Source organism: Uranotaenia lowii, chromosome 3, assembly GCF_029784155.1.
Source record: "Uranotaenia lowii strain MFRU-FL chromosome 3, ASM2978415v1, whole genome shotgun sequence".
NCBI lineage: Eukaryota > Metazoa > Arthropoda > Insecta > Diptera > Culicidae > Uranotaenia > Uranotaenia lowii.
In genome coordinates this window covers 281704390-281727535 of record NC_073693.1, presented here as the reverse complement: position 1 = coordinate 281727535, position 23146 = coordinate 281704390, and the positions used below count along the sequence as shown (strand labels likewise).

At 39.7% G+C, this 23146-nt stretch overlaps 1 protein-coding gene across 1 annotated transcript in view; it reads right to left on the bottom strand.

Annotated features, from left to right (window-relative positions):
- The window catches only part of LOC129750792 (zinc finger protein rotund-like), a 152168-nt gene that overhangs the window by 73307 nt on the left and 55715 nt on the right, over nucleotides 1-23146 (bottom strand). Inside the window, exon 3 of the mRNA XM_055745866.1 lies at nucleotides 9109-9195. Within this exon, the coding sequence (XP_055601841.1) occupies nucleotides 9109-9195 (87 nt within the window). The remainder of the gene's footprint in view (nucleotides 1-9108; nucleotides 9196-23146) is intronic.

The following is a 23146-nucleotide window of genomic DNA, read 5'->3' as shown; positions in this document are numbered from 1 at the left end:
AAAGCTGGTGATTTGGTTTTTTTTGCCGTTTCTGGTGCGTGGTAGGTCTTTGAGGATTGGAAATTGGGTTGGTCGTTCATAAATTGCGTGAAAATCGAAGAAAACAGATCGAAAGGGGTTTGAAAGTTAACATTTAAGGCTTAAATGTAAAGTTGCAGGTATGTGTAAGTGGTTAAATTGCGAAGGAAATTTTAGGTCATTGATAATACTTATGAAACTTTAAGCACAATTTTCCCGTATGTTTGGATAACGTGACGCTATTAAATCGCACCCATGTATTTTAAACTTGGCTTTAAAAATGCCTTGAGTTGTCGCAATTTATGTAGTTATCAAATTTATGACCGGGCGTTAACTAAAGTGATTGAAGATAAGGTCAACTGATATGTTTAAGAATATTTTTTTATTCTGACTTCATCTTACAAGAAATTGTTTAAATAATTTCTTAAAATTTCTGAAGAATAACTATGTAGGCACAACCGTTATTTCACTATTCTAAAGAATCTCAATTCAGGGACTCACTCTGTTACGTCTGTCGCTCACAAGAAAATATCAATGACTGACTTTCGTAACCTCTCTTCCAGTGTTGCCACATATTTGTTTTATTTATTTTCATAACTTCTATTTTTCATTTTGTACTTCTGTGTTTTCTTTTCTACATCTATCTTTTACCACTGGGAGGCCAAATCAAAACAAACAGCAATCTAAAAATCTGCGCTTCCTAAGCCAATCTGTCTCTTCTCAGCGAAAGGCGAAATCACAACAACCAAACAGCAGCAGACTTAAGAATCTGCATTTCCACAGCCAATCCGTCATTTGCCTCCGGAGAGCCAAATTAAAACAAACAATCATCAGCAGCAGCCTTGAAAAACTGCGCTTCCTAAGCCAATCCATCTTATTCCACCGGAATTCTAAATCAAAACACATCATCAGCAGCAGCATCCTAAAAAGTCTGCGCTTCCTAGACCAATCCGTCTTATTTTCACCGGAAGGCCAAATCAAAACAAACAGACAGCAACATCAGCCATGAAAATCTGCGCTTCCTGAGCCAATCCGTATTTTTCCTCCGGAAGGCCAAATCAAAACAAACAATCAGTAGCAGCAGCCTTAAAAATCTGCGCTTCCTAAGCCAATCCGTCTTTTATCACCGAGAAGCCAAATCAAAACAAACGAAGCTGCAGACTTAAAATTTTCACTTTTTCAGTCGTTCTGTCTTATTTACCAGAGGAACAAACAATCAAATCAGCAGCTTCAATAATCTGCGCTTTCTAGTCTCTCCGTCTTATTTCCCGGAGGAACAAACAACCATAGCAGCAGCCATAACAATCTGCGCTTTTCTGTTCGCTCCGTTTTATTTACCGGGGCTGGAAAAATGTCCAAACAATCTGAGCATCAGCCTGGCCAATCTGTGCTTATCCTATTCCTCTGCAGGTAATTATTTCTTCAAAAAATATTGCAGAATGCGAAAAAAAAATATTATAGATAAATTTATCTTAACATTTTAAGATATTACGAAATCAATATCTAGCTTACTGGTGATAATAACATTTCTTAATATTCTATGCATTTAGAACGAATTAACCACTTTATTACTATGATTTTGCGACATATAGCAAAGCTTTAGCTAGAAAATTTCGTAATAAGCTCCATGTATTGAAAATTGATTGTACTACATTGGAAATGAGAATAAAATAAAATTTAAAAAAACTTCCAATGGCTATACTTGACATTCTTCCATATAAAATTTAAAATCGAATCCCAAAAAAAGTTTGATAATAAACATAAAGAGTGAATTTGACACAATCAAATGGCTTAATGACAGCAGATTCCAGCAAGGTGTCATATACATATGCAGAAAAAACGTCTGCCTTCCAACAAGTCCTTCGAGAGGTGTCTGATCACTAGGGTGGCCCAAAATTGTACCATGTCTGGAATCTTGGGGGCTCAAGCTTCAAAGGATAGCTTAATGTGTTAGAAACAAAATTTTATATGGCGGCGACTCATAAAAATGATGTTTAGAGGTCGCACCGATTCACTGTTCTAATAACATTTTCAAAAATTTGAGAAAGTTTCAAACATGTGTCTCTAATATTTTTAAAAATTTTTTATAATGTAAATTTTTAACTAAAAATTAATTGGGGCTGTTTTGGACTCTCAATACGTATGTATGATTTTTTAAATGACGCAACACCATGAATTTTTGTAAAAAAAATAATCAAAATTAACAAAAAAGAGCACTTTGGATTAAGATTTTTATCAACATTGAATTCAAAAGATGCGCGACTTTATGATGTGCAAAATCCCAGACGTAGTACAATTTTGGGCCACCCTACTGATCACTCTCTTAATTCATTTGGGGAAGGTGGACTACAACGTTCTGGGCAGCCACTCATCTAGTCGGAATGCTGGCTGGTAAAATGCAAAAAAATGTCAAAAAGCGTCAAACACAAGACCCAGTAAGGTACACTTTTGCTAAGGTGGCGCAAGTGCACGCACACTATTGCACGGCCGATATAAAAACGAAAAATGAACAAAAAATAACCAGTGTCATGACGCGGCGTTGTAAGGAAGCTTTACTTATTCAAAGCAAAATTCGTCGTTTGTTTGAAGTGACGTCACCTTAGTCATGGTAACTATGTTTAGAAGAAAAAACTTTACTAGTTCAACGGAAAAATATTTCGGCATTTCAAAACACCTACTCTTCTTTTAAGAGGAGAAGGTGTTTTGGATCCGTGAATTGACTGGAAAAGCCGAATTATTTCCTCATTGTAAATTTCACTAGTTGAACTACTTTAAACTTTTGCAAAGCTATTTCTTCATCACCTTCTTCCACCTCATTGACCTTGGCAAACTTAGGGATCGGGTAGAGACGATCTTATTTAAAGCTCTAGGAGAAACGATCGGCGACGTCTTCACGCACATGAGAACAGATGAAAAACTAGCTGGGTGGGTGAATTTACTCAACAATTAAGCAAATTGCCCAACATCTTGTTGCATTTGAATTTTTGCATTATGATATTTTTCTGCCCTGATATGATACGATGAGCAATAAGGCAACAACTTTTTTTTAAGTAAACCATCCCACACTAAATCAACATCACCGTTCGAAACATTGAACAGGCTTACGCAAGAAGCAAACCCATGCAGAAAATTTTCAGCATACAAATAATTTCAAATAAAACGTTAAGCGTGTATCAGAGGAACTGTCATCGTCATTCCCGCGTGACATTGGAAGAAAAAAGTAACCGCCGAGTGAACCACCACGTGTAAATAGTTCATTGTAACGAGTTTCCGTCTCATCCAAATCGGGATTATCGTCTTGAAAAATGAGAAAGCGTCGCGTGTTCCGATCACATCCGGATAGTGTTAGGCAGATCTAAAAGAAGATCTTTAAGTTTGATCGGTAGGTGGTGTAAAGCCATCATATTAAAACGTTCGTCGCTACGCTCTCATTTTGGTTGTTTTATTTGCCGGGCCCAAAGAGCAAAAAAGCAATCAGGGTGAACTCCACTATTCGTAACTTGTGTCTAAACTGAGCGGCTAACTTAAGTGAGAGAGCGTCACATGCTTTTTGATGTGACGGGGTTTCCCAGGAAATACAGCCGTCACCCGAATATGGATGCCATGGCGACGTGTTAATAGCCACCCAATCCAACAACTACCTGCAACAGGAAGCCAAAACGACGACCCAGGGACAGTGAGTGCAACTCAGTCCAGAAACCGGCACACACACAAGCTACCTCGGAAAGCAAAAGCGAAGCAACTTAGCACCACGGGTACGAACACATATGCCACAGAAGCCTCTGGAAGTGTTTTAATTCAATTCTCTCAGAGCACTGCAGTCGGAAGGCCACCAAAAGGAACGGGCGGAAGGAAGTACAAACTACCTTGGAAGGCAGGAGCAAAACCACTAAATAGACTACGCCGTTATGAGTTTCTGGGCCTGCCTCTTCTTCGATGCCCATCTGGATTCCAGTCAAGCGCCTCTCTGCAAATCTCGTTTTCATTTCTTCGCAGCGTGTGCCCAATCCATCTCCACTTAAGTTCACGAATCTCGATCTCCAGCGCCCCTTGATGACACCGGCGATGAAGTTCCACGTTTGAGATCCAATTGCCAAGCCACCAAGCGCGGATGATGTTCCGCAGGCAGCGGTTCACAAAATCTTGCAGTTTTCGAGTCGTCTCCGTATATGTCACCAAGTTTCGCACCCGTACAACAATACGGATTTGACGTTTGAATTGAATATTCGGATTTTAGTTAGAAGAGAGATCTGGCGTGAGCGCCAGATGTTTCGGAGACTCGCAAACGCAAATCGGGCTTTTCTGATTCAACTTTCGATATCTTTCTTGGTACCACCATCAGGCCTAATCTGGCTACCAAGATACTTGAAGCACTCCACTTTCTCAACCTGTTGTCCAGCTACCACGAAATTGAAAGGATTTACTGTGTTGATTTCCATCGACTTGGTCTTTCCGACATTGATTTTGAGACCTGATGCCTTGGAGCTTTCAGTGAGGTCGTCGAGTTTACTCTGCATGTCTTGTTGTGTTTGGGCGAGCAAAACAATATCGTCTGCCAGGTCAAGCACTGGGTCAAGGTCGTTCAGTTACTCTATTGGATTCCACGGCAACCCTCGGTTCGAACTACAGTCAATCGATTCAGTCAAGATCTCATTCATTACGATGAGAAAGAGTAGCGGTGATAAGATAAATCCTTGTCTCACTGCAGCAGTTACCGGGATTGGTTCGGACAAGACACCGTCGTGCAAGACCTTGCATGAAAATTCCTCGTTCTGTGCTTTGATCAGATGGACTAGTTTCGCTGGGACTCCTCGTCGCCTTAGAACCGCCCAGATGTTACCGTGGTTCAGTCGGCCAAATGTTTTTTTTCGAAATCAACGAACGCCAGCAGAAGAGAGACCTGGAACTCAATGATTTGTTCCTGTATTATTTATTCGTAGCGTTGTCATGTGGTCTGCACATGATCGTCGGGATCGGATTCCAGCTTGTTGCCGTCGGAGTGTAGCGTCGATTTTCTCTTGGATCATGTTCAGGATCACTTTGCAGAGTACTTTGAGAGTTGTACAGATCAAAATTATGCCACGCCAGTTACCGCACTTGTCAGGTCTCCACAAGGATACCTTGCATCCGATCGGCCGGGAATGTTGCATTATCCCAGATGTCAGCAAAAAGACGGTGCAACATTTGTGTTGACAGGGCAGGGTCGGCTTTCAGCATTTCAGCAGGGATGCAATCGATCCCAGGTGCTTTGTTGGATTTCATGTTTTTGATTGCCGCTTCTATTTCAGCCAGCGAGGGCGCTTCCGAGTTGATGCCATTAATGCGATTTACTGTGGGTGCCTCGAGCTGCGGGTTCTGTTGGCCATTGCTATTTGTAACTCGGAAGAGTTGTTCAAAATGCACAGTCCAACGCTTGAGCTGATCTGTTCGATCTGTCAGCAGCTGACCTGCTCGGTCTTCCAGCGGCATTCTTGCATTAGTCCTTGCACCACTAAGGCGGCGAGAAATATCATACAATAATCGGATATCTCCAATAGCGGTGGCTCTTTCTCCCTGTTCGGCTAGGGAGTTTGTCCAGGCTCTCTTGTCTCGTCTACAAGCTTGTTTAACTGCCAGCTCCACATATCGTAAGCAGGCGACTGCTTTGGCTGACCCGGTACATGCCTGCTGAATTCCGATTTTCGCCTTTCTCCGATCATCGATCATCCTCCAGGTTTCATCCGACATCCATTCACTTCGTCTTCCACAAACTTTACCAAGAGTACCATGGCTCGTCGTGATAAAGGCATTCTTGATTCCACACCACTGTTCTTCGACTGTTCCGTCTGTCGGCAGCTCCGAGGCTCGGGATTCTAGCTGTTCAACGTATGCCCTTTTCACCTCTGGATTCTCCAACCGGCGGACGTCGTATCGAAACCTGACTTTCTCCTCTCGCCGCTGGACACGCGCGACTCTCAGTCGTATCTCACCAAGGATGAGGTGATGGTCAGATGCAATGTCTGCGCTTCGTTTGTTGCGGACATCAAGAAGGCTCCTTCTCCATTTTCGGCTGATGCAGATGTGGCCATCTCGGGATACCCAAGTGACCTTATGTGCTGGTCGATGGGGGAAGAGCGATCTACCGATCACCATGTTGTTGTTGACACAAAATTCTATAAACATCTCTCCGTTTTCGCTCATCTGTCCTAAAGCATGGATCACGATGAATTAAAAAGGGTCTATTTCAGAGCTATGTAAACGAAATAAAAATATTTTGTACTCAAAATGTAGGGTTTTTATTGCACTTCAAAGGAAAAATAATAAAAAAATATTCCGATGTTGTTTTGATGAAATTTTGAAATTTTCGTCGAGTACCACTCACCATAGTTTGGACACCCTATTCGCTGACCTCAGCGGCCATTTTTTTCCACACTCTCTTCAGCTCTGTTGCATCCCGTGTCGTCCTACCATTCTTCTTCATCTTCTGCTTGACAATTGCATACAATTTTTCGATAGGGCGAAATTGAGGGCAGTTGGGTGGGTTGATGTCCTTTTCGACAAAATCCACCCGTTGTCCCGATATCACTGTTAGTACCTCTTTGCTGTAGTGGCAGCCTGCCAAATCTTTCGAAAACTTTATTGGTCCTTTGTGAGATCTAATGAACTGGGAAAAACGTTTTTAAGGCACTCCTCCTTGTAAATTTCGGAGTCCATGGTCTTGTTTTTCACAAAAACCGGGGTTTTTCGTCCGCAGCTACAAATACCTTGCCACTCTCTTGCAAACTTATCGGAAAAAACGAATTTGAACTTGGCGGGGACATCACCCCAACCTTTGTAAAATTTTTGGCCAGGAAGCCGCCCAGATGGACCTACGTTTCGTCATCCATGAGGATGCATCCGTCGTACGTATGAGTGACGTACGTCGGATTTTTGACGTGGGTGTCCAAAATTAATTTTCGACTCACGGCTTCCATCACGTGTAACTTTTTTGGAACAAAACAAATCGTGTCATTCCATATCTGACAACTAGGAGCGCTATTGTATAACAAACTGTGCGTCCAGATTCATTGTGATCCATGCTTTAGGCCATGGCGCCCCATGATGCGCTCAAGGTCTAGCCAATCTTTGCGTTTAAATGGATTTGAATGTCACCCTTTGGAATTTTCTCTACCACGCTGTTCAGTTGACTGTAAAACTGCTCTTTCTCCTGCAAATCGGCATCGTCAGTTGGCGCATAACTCTGGACCATTGCAAGGTTTCTATCCCGTGTTCTGAATCTGGCTAATTCGTTTATCTGTTCCCCTCTTATGAGGGCCGCATGGGCCTGCTGGCTTAATAGGAAACCAACTCCTCGTTCCCGAGTAGCATGTTCTCCACGGATGCCAGAGTAAAGCAGGACTTGCCCGGACTGTGTCTTGTGTTCTCCAGTGTTTGGCCAACCGACTTCGCTCAGTCCCAGAATTTCAAGCTAGCTTCTCTAGCAAGTTGAGCCAGCTTGCCTGGTTGGGCAAGGGTTAAAACGTTCCATGTTCCAATTCATGTCCGTGCTTTCATGCTAAAAGTCGTCGCCAAAGTTCCAGGTCGGTCATTTCTTTGGCTGGTAAATGGTGAATAATGTGCAACACGAGACCCCATAGTGGTCATATCACCTCTTATTCACAACTCCTATCCCTACCTCCCTGTGGTACCGGCTGTGATGCGAGTAACCTAAGCGGAGATCGGGTGCTCAACCCCGGTGGATGCTTTGGTCGCATGCAGACTGAGAAGGTGGCCGCACGCGTCTGTCCCCCAGGTCAGGGGCGGCGTGCAACAACAACCGAGCGTCTGTTCTCCAGGTCAGGGGCGGCTCAAACAGCGTCTGTCTCGCAGCGAGCGGCTGAATTTATGGAATGCGGCTCCCGCCAGCTAAGTCCAAGATGGCAGCACCAGACAGTTATAAGCGAGGGAAGTTAATTCATCGTTTGGTCCCGAACGTCTACACGAAGCAGTTCCTGACTGGTCGCGAGTGCTTCATGGAGTGGGGTTCAACTTTCCAAGGTACGAGAATGCTTGAGTCAATATAGTTTTCGCTTACAGCCTCTAATGTGGTGCAGAGAATGTAATTAATAGAGGGGTGATAGCTCCGCCCGGATAGCGAAAGTTCTGAAAATGAGTTGGAGTCCGCAGTACAACATGACCAGTGTATAGGATGACTCCATCGGAACGAGCTGTCCTATAGAGTTCGTTCGATCCCACGGTTGAAACTACAAAGTAAAGGCGTCATCGAGCGCGTAGTTGAAGCCATGGGTAAGTAATCCGAAAGACGTCATAATCACGAACCATCCAAGTCGTAGCGTGGAGAAGTCTGGAGCGTGTGCTGTTACAGAGTGGGTCCAGGATTGGCGATACTCATTCTGCACAAGACAGACAGGAAGTTACAGGAATCTTCATCGACTCAAAACCAAGTAGAAGATCGAAACTGGAGTCATCAAAAAGAGAGGTCAGACCACAAATCGTCACGTAGAATTCATCAATGAACATACGCTGAAGGTAGCTTCGTTAACTTCTCAATTTCAATGAAACATTTCATTGTGGTTTTGGGCGAGATCAAGGTCAGATGTAGATTTCAGGGTTCTGAGGAAATAGATAAAAAATCAAAATTGACTAATTCCCCAAGTAACTAAAACCCCATTGAATGTAAAAAAAAACAGTTCAATTCATCGTTTAATTAAGATTTTTATTGAGAGAGCCAGATTTAACCGAAACAGAAAGTAATGCGTGAAGTGAAGGTCATTTTACTTCAAAACTACATGTAATTTTCAAAGTAAAAATCTTACTGACTCACTAAGAATTTCTGAAAAATATGGTAAAAGATGTCAGTTAAGTGTTAAGTGGAAAATAAAAGTATACGTTATCTATGAACGAAACTTAATGCACACAAGAAACAGGTTTGCCCAAAACCGACAAAAAGATCTGAAAGAACGTAGTAGTTTGATAGCTACAAGCTGGAACTAAAGACACATTCAAAGGGGTCCTCAGATAAGAGATGAAAAAGCGTCACGTGCGTGCGTAGGCGGATGGTTTTGGTCAAGTTTCGGGTGAATTTAGATCAAAAGTGGGCGAGTGGGGTACCTCATATCCTTGCTTCATGGACATGTGGTTTCTCGGCGCTGGCCAGCCGCTGTAGGAGTCCATATCCTTGGTGTGTTGGCCGCATTGCTGGAGGAGTTGTCAGTTTGAGTAGTTTTTTTTTTCATTTTTCGGAATCGATGACGATGGGAAATAGGTTCGTATCGTGTGTTTTTTCAACCCAGGAGTTCATTGAAGGAAACCCGGTTCGAGGACAGTGATTATTGGAATAATCCAGGATATTGGCATGGGAACGCACAATTCGCGTTCAAGGATCGGATCGAAAACCAAAATGGAACGTTGAGGCAACAAAAAAAATAAAATCGAATGGGGGAGGAATCGGGAGAAAAAAAGTAATCGAAAATCCAACGGCAGTGCGAAAGCAAAAAGAAAACAGAAAGGATTAGTGATTTTTGCGGTGTAGGAGAGATTTGTGTTTGATGTTGTTTCCGGTTGGTTCCGGGAATATTTTTTCGTTCATCAGTTAGAGTTAGTTAGCAGGAAGATGCAGCAATATCCGAAGGTAGCAGCAGCAGTATCAGCCAGCAGATGATCACCATGGTTAGAAATTGAAAAGGCAGTCAGCGATTTAGTCAGGCAGCGGGCAGCATTTTGGTGCAGCAGGAAATAAGAAAGAAAAGAAATGGAATTTGAATTAATGTCAATAATTTGAATAAGTTATTAATCCAAAACTAAGCACAAGAAATTAGAACAAAAAAAAATCAATAAAGGTGATTTTTGATATATTTTTGTGTGATTGGCTCATTTAGAAAAAAAAAAACAGTGTCTCATAACGGACTTCAAAAGTCCTCCCAATGGAATCAAGTTGTTAAAGTTTATTCATCTTTTTTTCCTAATTATAAAATGCCAAAGTAATTTCTCATCATTTCATCAAGTTTGTCCAGTGAAGCACTTCGTCAAAAATTCTCCCGCAAAAAAGCAAGAAGATTAATCATATCGAACCAGAGTGAGTGGGACCGAAAAATTTGTTCAACTTTGCAAACAGTCCAAAATCATATCTGGTTCGCTATTTTTTCGTCTGGCGAAAATTACGCTATGAATTCAACTAAAAAAAATATTAAGTAAACTCTTTCTCTAGCGAAGGGCTGTTTTGGACACTCCGCGGATAATAGTTGACCAGCAGCTAGCTGCAGCCAGAAAGCCCGTTTCCTTTGGCCAGAGCCAGAGCTAGTTGAAAGCGCTGGAAATAAAAATAAAAATTCTCGCCTGCAACGACGGACACCACCGGCCGGTCGGGCGCAGGAAAAAAATCTAATTAAAAATGTTCCGCTTAAAATTCGTTCAAGCAAATATTTTTCTTTTCCGCATCTCGTTACTTTGCTTTGATTCAATTTTTCCCGCCGCGCCCTGTCGATGTGTGTTCGGAATAAAGCGGGGAAAATTTGATGGACGCCAAACGAAAAAAAATTGGACGCCAAAGAGTTCTGGTCGCTACCTCGAGTAAAAATGTTCGGGTGCCGAATTTTTAGTCCTTCCCTACAGCTTTCAATGTTTGCTGAATTTATGCTTTTAGAGAATAAATTCGTAAATTTGTTCATACATTTTACGGATGTCACTTTGAATCAATAAAGTTCAACAGTTGTAGCAAGTTTCAAGTTTCAACTAAAAAAAAAGACGTTGGATCATAATGAACAAGTTATAATATTAGAACTTTAAAGAATATTTTTAGAAACTTCACTTTGGATTAAAATATTTTATTAATGTTTAAATGTTAAAAATGGAAATGTTAAGTAATTTGAAAACTATTAGAATGTTTATTGATTTTTTTTTTAAATGATATGTAACTTTTCTCATAGTTTTCTTATGCTGTTGCAGACTAGCGGTCGAAAATTTGAAAAATAGCTGTTGTTTAATTAACAATATTTTCTGTAATGTTTCAAAACCAAACCTTCTCAATCCAGTTTTCACCGAAGAGTAAGAACTTCAGGGTTGGAATCATGTCGTGTTCTTCACAAAATTCTAATTCATTCTGAGAATGATGCTCTGTTTTCTGCCTACCTTTCGCAAAGATGGTGTTCTGCTAGGCTCGGATCTCTTGATCTCTTGATGAAAATGATCAAAAATCTTCTGAATTTTTCAATCCGTAGCCTAGCATTTTTTGCCTTTTCTTGCTGTATCTTATGATACGAACGTATTGTTAGTTAGAAAATTGAACATACAGCCGTTATCCTCTCTTGATTTTTGAATTTTTAGGCATTTAACTATAATTGAATCGAATTTCATTTCTTTTAGAGAAATTCTTCATCATTCAACGCATGAGAAAAAATTTGAAAAAATCATTTTGGATTGCAATAAGAACAAAGGTTCGAAAAAAAATACAGTAAACGATGTTGCGAAATCAACTATTACCGTATGAACGGTGGAGAGGATCATGTTAGCAAAGATAACAGCTCCGAGTAGTTTTGAATTTGCGAGTGGAAAACAACGTTCATTTTACTCCTTTCGCCTATAAAACTCGCAGGAAGCACTTCTTGTTTCACGTGATCTTGAAAATCGAGCTTGCGCTCGGAGATAATCTTCGCCTCTTCCTGGAACGATCACATTTTGCGTCCCGACGTCTCGCTTTCCGAAGCATCATCACCGCCAACTTTTAAAAGTTTTCTTTCCCGTTTTTTTTTGCTTTTTCCTTCTTCTCCACTTCACGCCAATCTTTGCTCATACATTCTTCAGGCTTATCTACATCCACTAGATCCCGATCGACGTCGTTTGCCGAAGCGATGTTTGGATCAACAGTTAGAGAACGGCGATCCCTATTTTGTACAGATAAGCTCACGTTGTCTTCAATTTTGTTGTCGGTTTTATCATCAGCAGTGGTTGAACTGTTCCGTGTTTCCACTGCGGTTGTAGTCGAATTCACCAGCCTTTCCACGAGTGATATCACACTGTTTGACGTTGTTGTTGGATCGTTGCGGCCACATGCCACAATACTGGCATATGAACCAACCTCTCTGCTACTCACCAGCCAATCGTTTAGGTTCCCTTTTTTTGGGCAGTTGACCTTGACATGATCTAAGGCCCCGCACACAAAGCATTTATGACGAAGACCTTCGTAATAGATTCTCGCTTTAATATGTTCAATTTGAAGTTGAGCAGGTACCTACTTCTTTTTCCACTTCATATAGGCACCCCTGATACCGTTTGAAATCGGAAACCCAGAGTCAACGGAATAACGTTCGTGAACTAACTGCTGAACTTTTCCAAATTTCGATAAAACCGTTAAAATTTTATTGTCTTCAACCTCTGGTGGAAGTCCGAAATTTCGGATATACTTAGATAAGCCACTAGCTTCTGAAACCGTCACGTTTACTTCATTTCCATCCGCATATTTGAAGACAATCTGATGACCAAGTTTTACTAGAACCATTCTTCCGTTTGAAATTTCACAAACAAACTAAAATCCTCACGGTACATGGCATTAAGGCTATCAAAGTTCCAATCATGTTTACGAAAAAAATCAAACACTTCATCATTGGTAGGATTACGTGTCTGATTCCCGAAACGGAGCTTGATAATATTCTCCCTCTTCGGCTCCATTTTCTGTACCTGATACTTCCTTTTTACTAAATCAGCAGACTAAGCAATCTAACAACGCGTCCGAACTGCCTCGCAACTGAAAGCGAACTGCTTCGATATACGTAGATTTCGCCAAGATTTTCGGCAAAGTACCTCACAGAATCGTAAGACAAAAATTTGATCAATATAAAGATATAGGTGGATATACTGATATAGTATAGAAGTTAACGCCGAAAAATGTTAGTGTAAAAGCTTTTTTACCTCTGTTGTCTACGACTTGGATTTGAGTGGCACCAATCTCGAAAGACCTCAGAATAACGTTTGATCAAAAGCTCTTATTCGTTCAACACACCGCGATCCCCGCAGCCAAAGCCTTTGCTTTGCTCGGTTTCCTGCGTTGGAATACAACCAGCTTTGAAGATACGTATGCTCTGAAAAATGCGGTACCAGTCTGGAAACCCTATCATTCTGTCTACAGCGAAAACCTCTAAAGGATTCAGAAAACATTCCTCCGCTACGCATTGCGTCGATTACCATAGCAAGATGCAGTACGGTTACCAACCTATTCTGGTAGGTGTGACTTGCTATCAATGACGTCTTTGAGCCAAAGAAGGACATTTCTACAGCGCACCCTTGTCTACGACGTCTTGACAAATGCCGTTGACTTGTATGTTCCAACTCGCCGACTGCGTAACCAAATAACATTTTGGCTGCCAAGAAGCAGGACAGTCTTCGAATAGAATCACCCCCTCTTTCAATGTTGTGAAGTTTTCAATGATGTTTCGCGCATGTTTGACCATCATGTTACTAAATTTAAATTTAAATGTGCAATCCGTGACGTCACTTAGTCAAAGATTTTAGAAATAAATAAAAATAAAATAAAATATTTGAAATTTTAGTTTTCAAAGTTTAAAAAAAAATTAGGATATTTTTGGTAAAACTATATGAAAACCAACCGCCATGAATTCACAATAACATTCTTCAAGCAAAATGCAGCAATTAAGGAGAATATCATTCTTTCGTTACTAAATAAATGTCAAACAAAATAATATCTTCAGACAATTGTGCAGTATTTGAAAAACAATTATCCTTTGAAATTTAACGTGAAAATAAATATGAATAAAATAAATAATATGTGCTAGATAAATAAATGCAATATAAGAAATGCAGATAATTCTGAGGGGCAAAGTTTAATATTCACACTTATTTCACTACATTATATGCCCAAATAACTAACAAAGCTCCATGTTTATAGAGAGTTTCCCCCAAACGGAAAACCATCGTGCGATATGACCTTCATATCTCAGAATCTAAAATTAACGTAGTTTCAACCTTTTTGAGTTCATAGGTAAGTTCTCAGGACTAGTGTGTTTGAAGACGAGGAGCGATTTTTTGTTCTTCTAACTTTAATTTTTGCAAATTTGGTTGATGGACACCTTTTTCTAAGGACCTTTTCTCTACATTTAGATTTATCAATCCATTTATTGCTACTGATTCTATCGGTAAACTGGAATGGTTTTGTTCATTTGACTTTTTTTTTATCTTTTATTCTGGGACCATTATGTGAACGTAATTCATAAGAAAAAGTAAATTTATCAAATTGTGCAAGTTTTGTAGAGGATAAAATGCACGAAGAAATTGCCTCGGGTCGAAAGACCTATCAGCCACTGGTGGGTTTCCACACATACATACATACATACATACATAAAAATGCACGAATAAATTCGTAGATCTGGACTCGCTTTGTGTGGGTAGAGTTTTGGTAGAAGAGAGTTTGATAGATTGAACAAGAGTGCAGAAAACTTCGAAGTTCAGTTTGCAGTGACGGTTAACAGATCTCATGAAAATATTCGGTCGGTTTCGACAATAACGAACTGAGAATCAAGGTTTGATTTGGAGATTTATTTTTATTATCTGATGGTTTGCACCGCTTGAGTCTTCAGACTTTCCCCAAAATTTTCAGTTTTGTTCGACAATGTTCGTTTAGTATGGGCTATAGAATGGTATTCTTTGCATGTGTGTGTGTGTGTGTGTGTGTGTGTGTGTGTGTGTGTGTGTGTGTGTGTGTGTGTGTGTGTGTGTGTGTGTGTGTGTGTGTGTGTGTGTGTGTGTGTGTGTGTGTGTGTGTGTGTGTGTGTGTGTGTGTGTGTGTGTGTGTGTGTGTGTGTGTGTGTGTGTGTGTGTGTGTGTGTGTGTGTGTGTGTGTGTGTGTGTGTGTGTGTGTGTGTGTGTGTGTGTGTGTGTGTGTGTGTGTGTGTGTGTGTGTGTGTGTGTGTGTGTGTGTGTGTGTGTGTGTGTGTGTGTGTGTGTGTGTGTGTGTGTGTGTGTGTGTGTGTGTGTGTGTGTGTGTGTGTGTGTGTGTGTGTGTGTGTGTGTGTGTGTGTGTGTGTGTGTGTGTGTGTGTGTGTGTGTGTGTGTGTGTGTGTGTGTGTGTGTGTGTGTGTGTGTGTGTGTGTGTGTGTGTGTGTGTGTGTGTGTGTGTGTGTGTGTGTGTGTGTGTGTGTGTGTGTGTGTGTGTGTGTGTGTGTGTGTGTGTGTGTGTGTGTGTGTGTGTGTGTGTGTGTGTGTGTGTGTGTGTGTGTGTGTGTGTGTGTGTGTGTGTGTGTGTGTGTGTGTGTGTGTGTGTGTGTGTGTGTGTGTGTGTGTGTGTGTGTGTGTGTGTGTGTGTGTGTGTGTGTGTGTGTGTGTGTGTGTGTGTGTGTGTGTGTGTGTGTGTGTGTGTGTGTGTGTGTGTGTGTGTGTGTGTGTGTGTGTGTGTGTGTGTGTGTGTGTGTGTGTGTGTGTGTGTGTGTGTGTGTGTGTGTGTGTGTGTGTGTGTGTGTGTGTGTGTGTGTGTGTGTGTGTGTGTGTGTGTGTGTGTGTGTGTGTGTGTGTGTGTGTGTGTGTGTGTGTGTGTGTGTGTGTGTGTGTGTGTGTGTGTGTGTGTGTGTGTGGGTGTGTATGTGTGTGTGTGTGTGTGTGTGTGTGTGTGTGTGTGTGTGTGTGTGTGTGTGTGTGTGTGTGTGTGTGTGTGTGTGTGTGTGTGTGTGTGTGTGTGTGTGTGTGTGTGTGTGTGTGTGTGTGTGTGTGTGTGTGTGTGTGTGTGTGTGTGTGTGTGTGTGTGTGTGTGTGTGTGTGTGTGTGTGTGTGTGTGTGTGTGTGTGTGTGTGTGTGTGTCTATGTGTGTGTGTGTGTGTCTATGTGTGTGTGTGTGTGTGTATGTGTGTGTGTGTGCCGTATCAAAATTTTGCTCGCGCATCGCGAAAATACGAGCTACTCACACGCAACGCTGCCAAAATTGCTAATAGTTGCGAAATCAACCGTTACAAATGCAATTTAAGTGTTTGGGGAACGTTTGTAGACAGCCAAGAAGTCTGGATCGGGGGGAATTCCAAAACCGGAAGCCGTTTAGCCGACATCCGAGAGTTGCCGGTAGTTTCAAGCGAAACCCTAACCTCTCTCTCCGAGATGCCGCAAACAAGCTGATTCTATCGTGGACTATCGACTTACAAGAAGGTAGTGACTCCAAATCGCGATGATAAACAAAATACGACGGCCAAAGTGCGATCCCGGAGGCTGTACACGACGATGCTGACGAAGTTTGACTGCGTGGTAATGGACGACGAAACCTACGTCAAAGCCGACTACAAGCAGCTTCCGGGACAGGAGTTTTATACGGCAAAAGGAAGGGGAAAGGTAGCAGATATATTCAAGCACATGAAACTGAAGTTCGCGAGGAAATATCTGGCAAGCCATTTATACCTGTGGCTTGAAAAGCAGCATTTTCATAGCTTCCAGGACTGTCAACCAAGAAATTTACGTGAAAGAGTGTTTGAATAAACGTTTACTGCCTTTCCTGAAGAAACACGGTTGTTCCGTACTGTTTTGGCCGGATTTGGCATCTTGCCATTACGGTAGAAAGGCCATGGAGTGGTACGCCGCCAACAACGTACAGGTGGTTCCCAAGGACATGAACCCCCCCCCCCCCCCCCCCCCAACACGCCAGAGCTCTGCCCAATTGAGAAATACTGGGCTATTGTCAAGCGGAACCTAAAGAAGACAAAAAAAAAACTGCTAAGGACGAGCAGCAGTTCAAGGCAAACTGGCATTCTGCGGCGAAGAAGGTGGACAAGGTGGCTGTACAAAATTTTATGGCAGGGGATTTGGAGCTTGAAAAACGGAAGCCTAACTGAATATTTTTCATGAATTTTATACTAATTAAACTTGAAAAAGAAATTTAATTTGATTTTTTAAATAAACGATTTTACTGATTTACACGCGTTTTCCCTTGACCAAATTTTGACCGTATCACCCTTTAATTATTTTATGATAAAAATATATCTAATGAAAAAGTTAAATGGTATGGTTTACTACATTCCCAGCAAACATCTATCTTGGTATACCGCAGAAACAACAGGAATATAGAAACCCTTATTCCAGAAGGAATAATCGTATTAAACTTACCAAATTAGCATATACAGTTGCGTTCAAAAAAGAATGAAATCGCATGAAGCTGCGCACCCACTTCCAACTTTGACAAGCTGCCATTTCTCTTTCGGTTTATATTTTTTCATGAAAACTTCACACAATCTAGTTCAACTATCCAACTAACACTCCACAAAATTTGAAGTCTTTTCAATGACGAGAAACAAAGATACAGCTTTTCCCGTAAAAAAGGGAAATTTGGAGTTGCTTAACTAAATTTGCTGTATCTTTGACAATTTTCATTGAAAAATCTTGAAATTTGGCCCAAAGATTTGAAAATGTTTGATCTAATATCAGGCCAAGTTTCGTCAAAATCGATGAACGTGATCAAAAATGGTGCCGGATTGAAAATGAGGTTCATTATCGCCCAGCAGACGATTTCATTCTTTTTTGGACGGATGTTTGTATGGAAAACATCGTAATCCATGTATTCTTGGTTTTTTCTTACACAAAACCAAAAGTTATCACAAAGAATGTTGTAAATTGCTTACAACTTCATTCGTACTTTGTTTCGAAAGAGAAAATGTTTCAACAGGGTTCAAAATAAGAAAAACAGGGTTAAAGAAATGACCTGCTAATTATACCGATAAACAAATTTGATCCACCATTAAAGCGAGTATTCTATTCGCTCTTATGTTTCAATACCAGCTCTGTTGGAACAATTTCTATTTCTAAACAAAGCAAGGATGAAGTTCCTATCAATTTACAACATTCTTCGTAATAAATGTTGGTTTTGTGGAAGAATAAGCTAAGGATACATAGATTACGATGTTTTCCATACACACATCCGTCCAAAAAAGAATGAAATCGCCTGCTAGGCGATAATGAACCTTATCTTCAACCCGGCACCGTTTTTGATCACGTTCATCGATTTTGATGAAACTTGGCCTGATATTAGATCAAACATTTTCAAATCTTTGGGCCAAATTTCAAGATTTTTCAATGAAAATTGTCAAAGATACAGCAAATTTAGTTAAGCAACTCCAAATTTCCCTTTTTTACGGGAAAAGCTGTATCTTTGTTTCTCGTCATTGAAAAGACTTCAAATTTTGTGGAGTGTTAGTTGGATAGTTGAACTAGATTGTGTGAAGTTTTCATGAAAAAATATAAACCGAGAGAGAAATGGCAGCTTGTCAAAGTTGGAAGTGGGTGCGCTGCTTCATGCGATTTCATTCTTTTTTGAACGCAACTGTAGCTACAAAAGTGGAGGCGATATAGCGATAATGACTAGATTCCAAAAAGGATTTACGATTTCTTTACGTCTACAACAAGCAAATATACAATCAAGAAAAACTTGAGGCAAACGAAAAAAAATGATCAGACCGAGAATCGAACTTCAATCCTCCGAGTCAGCTCGCCAGCACCTTATCACAAGGCCAACTCATTAGTTGCTTGAGAGTTAAGCTGTAGCTCTATGAGAGATGTTAAAGTTCCATCACACACAATTTGTTTGAATCGAGAAAAGAGGAAGAGACCCGATCGAGTTTCAATTTTCTGATATGTGATTTATGTTCGTCTCTATCGCATGGAACAAAATTCACAGCATATTTTTCATAACTCTTAATTTGGCATAAATAAGCGTAAGCAAATGAGCATATTTTTGTTTCGAGCTTTAGGTTTTCCGCCAATGCAATTTTTGAAGTGCTTGTTTATAATGTAGTTAAATATTTTTAGCTAGTTACAAACAGGAAATATGTGATGCGTACACATGTTAGCAACTTTTAAGTATCTCAGAAACCACATGACAAAACGTCACAAAAACTAGAAGGTAGCTCACTGAGAATTTCATCAATTTTCATCTACGTATACAAAAGTTATTAAAAAACCAAAGTGTTGCATTTTTTTCGAATAGACTTCTTAGTATCAAACAAAACAAATTTGAGAGAACAAAATTGTGCGTACCATAGAGTACGGTGTGATATGATACCAAATAAGGTCTTTTCATTTTTTAAACCAATTTGACAAAACGAATTTCAATCCTTAGGCGAGTTATCAGCCTAATCTTCCAAGTTTTACAAGCCTTTGGAAATTTGTTTTGCTTCCCTCGAGCAAAACTTCAACCCTTCGAAACTGACGCGCGAAATTCTGCCTTTTCCCATTCGCCTCCATCAGCATCCACGACTTCATTTCATCTCATTTACTACACCGTACCGTAGTCGGACAAACTGAATTGTCCACCCGGCCACGTTGATGAATCAGTCAGTCAGTCCTATTTCCCGCATTCTAGGCAGGGAGAGAGAGCCCGCGCCAAGTACAAGACGGACAGACCCGGCTTGGTCTGGTCTGTTCCGGTCCGGTTTCATGAAGCAAACGAGCGCCGGGAGAACGACGGCAGAAAAAAATCAATTAAAAAATAACTTTGATATAAAAATTTTCCACCCTTGAGCTAATTTTTTAGTATTTTAACCATTTTTTTTTTGTTGCTTTACCTCCTTCAACACTTCTATCAGCGCTCACGAAAGCGTTCATTTTCCCTTTGACTGATTCTGGGGTAGAATGGCGCAATTTTTTTTCCTACTTCTGCTTCTTCTCTCTTATCCCGGTCTTCCCGGTGTTGTTCCGTTCCCGGTTCCCTGTACTCTCTTAACTGGAACTGGACTAGCTCACACCTCCAACCGGGCCCGGATTCCCTCGCGGACAAACGTGTCTTCCGGTTCCCTCCCTTCCCAGGAACCAAACAGCGAATGGCTCGAGATATTTTTCACAACACGAAAGTTGAAACTCTCGAGCATTTTTCAATTAACGCTAGCCTCTGTATGTTTCGTCCGACAAGTACACACTTACAGAGGCATCCACACACCCACAAACACACACCCACACCCACTTACAGGCAAGGCACCTTCATAGTAAGGATCCTGGGCCGGAATGTCCAGCTCACTCACTCGCTCATTCTTTTTTCGGGCTGCTAGTGAAGATTGCTTCAGATTCATGTTTTTTTTTTCTTTTTAAAATTCACGCTAGTTGCATCGGGTTATGATTTTGAATTTGGTTCTCCCCGTTGCTTTTTTTAATTCAATGTAGGTACCGACTAAGCTCGTCACAGTTTTTGATGAGTGTTGCTGCTGCTGCTTTATCTTCTGCTCAACCGAAAGTTGACAGGTTTTTTTTTTCGTGAGCATCTATTTTGTAAAGATGGAAATTAAGCAATCACTTACTTGTCAGCTGAAGCTAGCGGATAAGTCAATTAACGAGTTGCGTTTTTTTCTGCTGCTGCTGTTGAATGAATTTTGTTAGATAGTTCTAAGGTTTGACGTAGATATGGGTATGCTTGAGAGTTTTTTTTATACGATGCAAACCAGTAATATAAAATTTTATTTCTAATCAGATCACTGAGTCAACAGTAAAACTTATTTATAAGTGATGCTCTGTTTTTTTTTTCAAATTTGGATAGAAAATAGAAAATTCCTTCTACCATAATTCAATGAAAAGTTCTGATGTTGATTTTGTCATCAACCGACCTTTCTTTTTTCGCTGAAAAACTATGCCTTTCCTGTATGTTTATAAATGTTAAACTTCAGTACAAAATTGCGTTTTGTCATACGGAATAGTGTGGGTGTTTCTAATTTGCCATATGAACCTAATGTTAACATACCGTTTGATTTTGACTCTTTGTGACTACTACAAAAAAAAAATGTAACGGATCATGTGAACTTAAATTATACATACGAATTATTTATCTAACTCTCAAGATATCTAGTAAATACCGCATTGTTTCGAAGTTTGTCCAAATTGATCGGGATTCTTAGTATTTTGCTCTAAACACGTTTTTGTTAATGGAAGATATAAACTGAATTTGCCAACCATAATTTTTGAAAAAAAAATTTCGTATTGTTTTTGTCATGATGTTTGTTATTAGGATGATAACAAATATATTTGAAACCAATATTCACCACACTTATTTTCTTCATTTAATGAGAAGGCGACACCATAAGCACCCTCTAGCGGACAAAATGGAAGCACTAATTCGAGCAATTCGTCTAACTTGTGAATAGCGTGTATTTCGGACTCGACTTGATCAGGGATGCCAGTTTAAATAAATTCAATTATTTATTTCTATTCTTGCACCATAAAAATTTAAGTGAATCAACAAACAATCAAAAAGGGGTTTAGGAAAATATCTTCATTCCATTCTTATCAATATTTCTGAACAAAATATGGAGCGGAGTAATTACTTTCAATGAAATTCTTTATTTGATTATTTCAAAAGATAGATTTGGATCGGCATAAAGTGTTTTTTAAGAAAAAGATTTCAAATTTAATCGGTCAGAATAGAAAGAACTCTTTAACTGTTAAAAAATTTTTGCTAACAAAAAGTTAGAGGAAAAAAAATAACGTTGAAATATCGTTATTTTTCTATACTAGATGACGGGTTTCGTTTTTAAATTTGCAAAAAATGGGTTTTTCGACGATTCGTATTAAAAGATGGTATTGTTATTATCTCTGCTAGATGTTTCTTATTAGTATTCGAAAATTTTCAAACATATTCGTTTATCATTATCAAAATATGAAGTTTGTTAGAACATTTACTAAATCCAGATTTGGTCAAATGATATTATACGAAGCTTTTATCCAGCAATGCCATGACAAAAATTTCTTTTTTAATGTTTATAATTAATGAGTTGATTAAAAAAATCAAAGTTTACAAATCGTTTCCGAAGTGACAGTGCTCCAAAAAAAAAAACAAAACAAAACAAAAAGCTAGCAATTTATATCCATGAACTCTGATAATGGACTTGGATTTATGCCTAAGAGACTTGTAACATATTTTTAAGTTTCCGAAAAACATGAATGAAGTGTAGGATGGTGGTGCGAATTTTGAAATCATTTCTCAAATGAGCGGATTTTTTTTTCAAGTGTACGTAAACAAAAAAGTGATGAAAATATGTTCGTACGGCATCACTGATCAGCATTTTAACAGCTCTAGATTAGCATTTTGAAATGGCACAAATTGATTTTTTTTTATTAATAGAGACAAATGTATGCAACAGAAATGCTATGAATTGCTTACGGTTTTCCCATCATTTATTTGGGCACAAAAATTTGAACAAATGAAAAATAAAAGCTGAAAAAGTTTCACAGAAACGATTATCGAGGAGATAACAAAATTTCAGTACATTTACTTTAAATTAACACGAAAATTGAGTGTACATTAAACATCATGTGATTTGTTATTAACCAGAAGTTAAAAATCTGTTCCCGCCATGGAATGTGACGAAATTAAATTAAAATTCATCTCAGGTTCTGAATGACATGTATGTTGGTTTTGAAATTAAATATTTTTATTATTGCTTTAATTTCTACTATTACAAAACAAATGGTAATTCAAAAAAAATAAAACTATTTAAACACAGTACCGTCCATATTTGTATAGAAATTGGAAGCAGGCGCACTGTCACTTCGGCTTTGAACTTCCATAAATTTAACTGGTTGAAGAATGTAAAATATGATTTTCCTATGGAAACATTCGTCCAAACTTCTATGGAAATAGGTTCACGTCTGAAATATTTTACCTCGCGTATCTTTTGATCCCATGTCGTGTGAATGTCGTAATTCAATGGATTTTTAGTTATTTATGAAGTCATAATAAATTAGTCATTTTTTACAAATGCTTAACTTTAACGTTTTTGAGTCTAATAACATTCCCTTTTCATTCTTTTTTCAAAATTATGCGCTTAATCGATAGTAATATTACAATCACGATGTTTAAGGGTTTAGATAACGTTTTAAGAATTGTAAGAATTTGCGCTGTTAATAATTTATAGTTACTCGAAAAGTATTCATTTTACTTCTGCCTATTCGATATGCTACGCCACACCTTTTGCGATTGTCAATTGAAAAATCAGGACACCTGGCATCTCTGATCAAAACTCCGAAAAAATTCACAGTGTAATACTTCCATTTCTGTCGCCAGATGACGCTATTCGTGTCTCCCGTTTTCCCGTTAAGTCGCAGACACCAGATACCCAGACTGATCAGTGGCGCTTGAATCCATACAACTACAAGTCGTCCAGAATCATACGCCATCTGTCGGGGCATCGTGAAA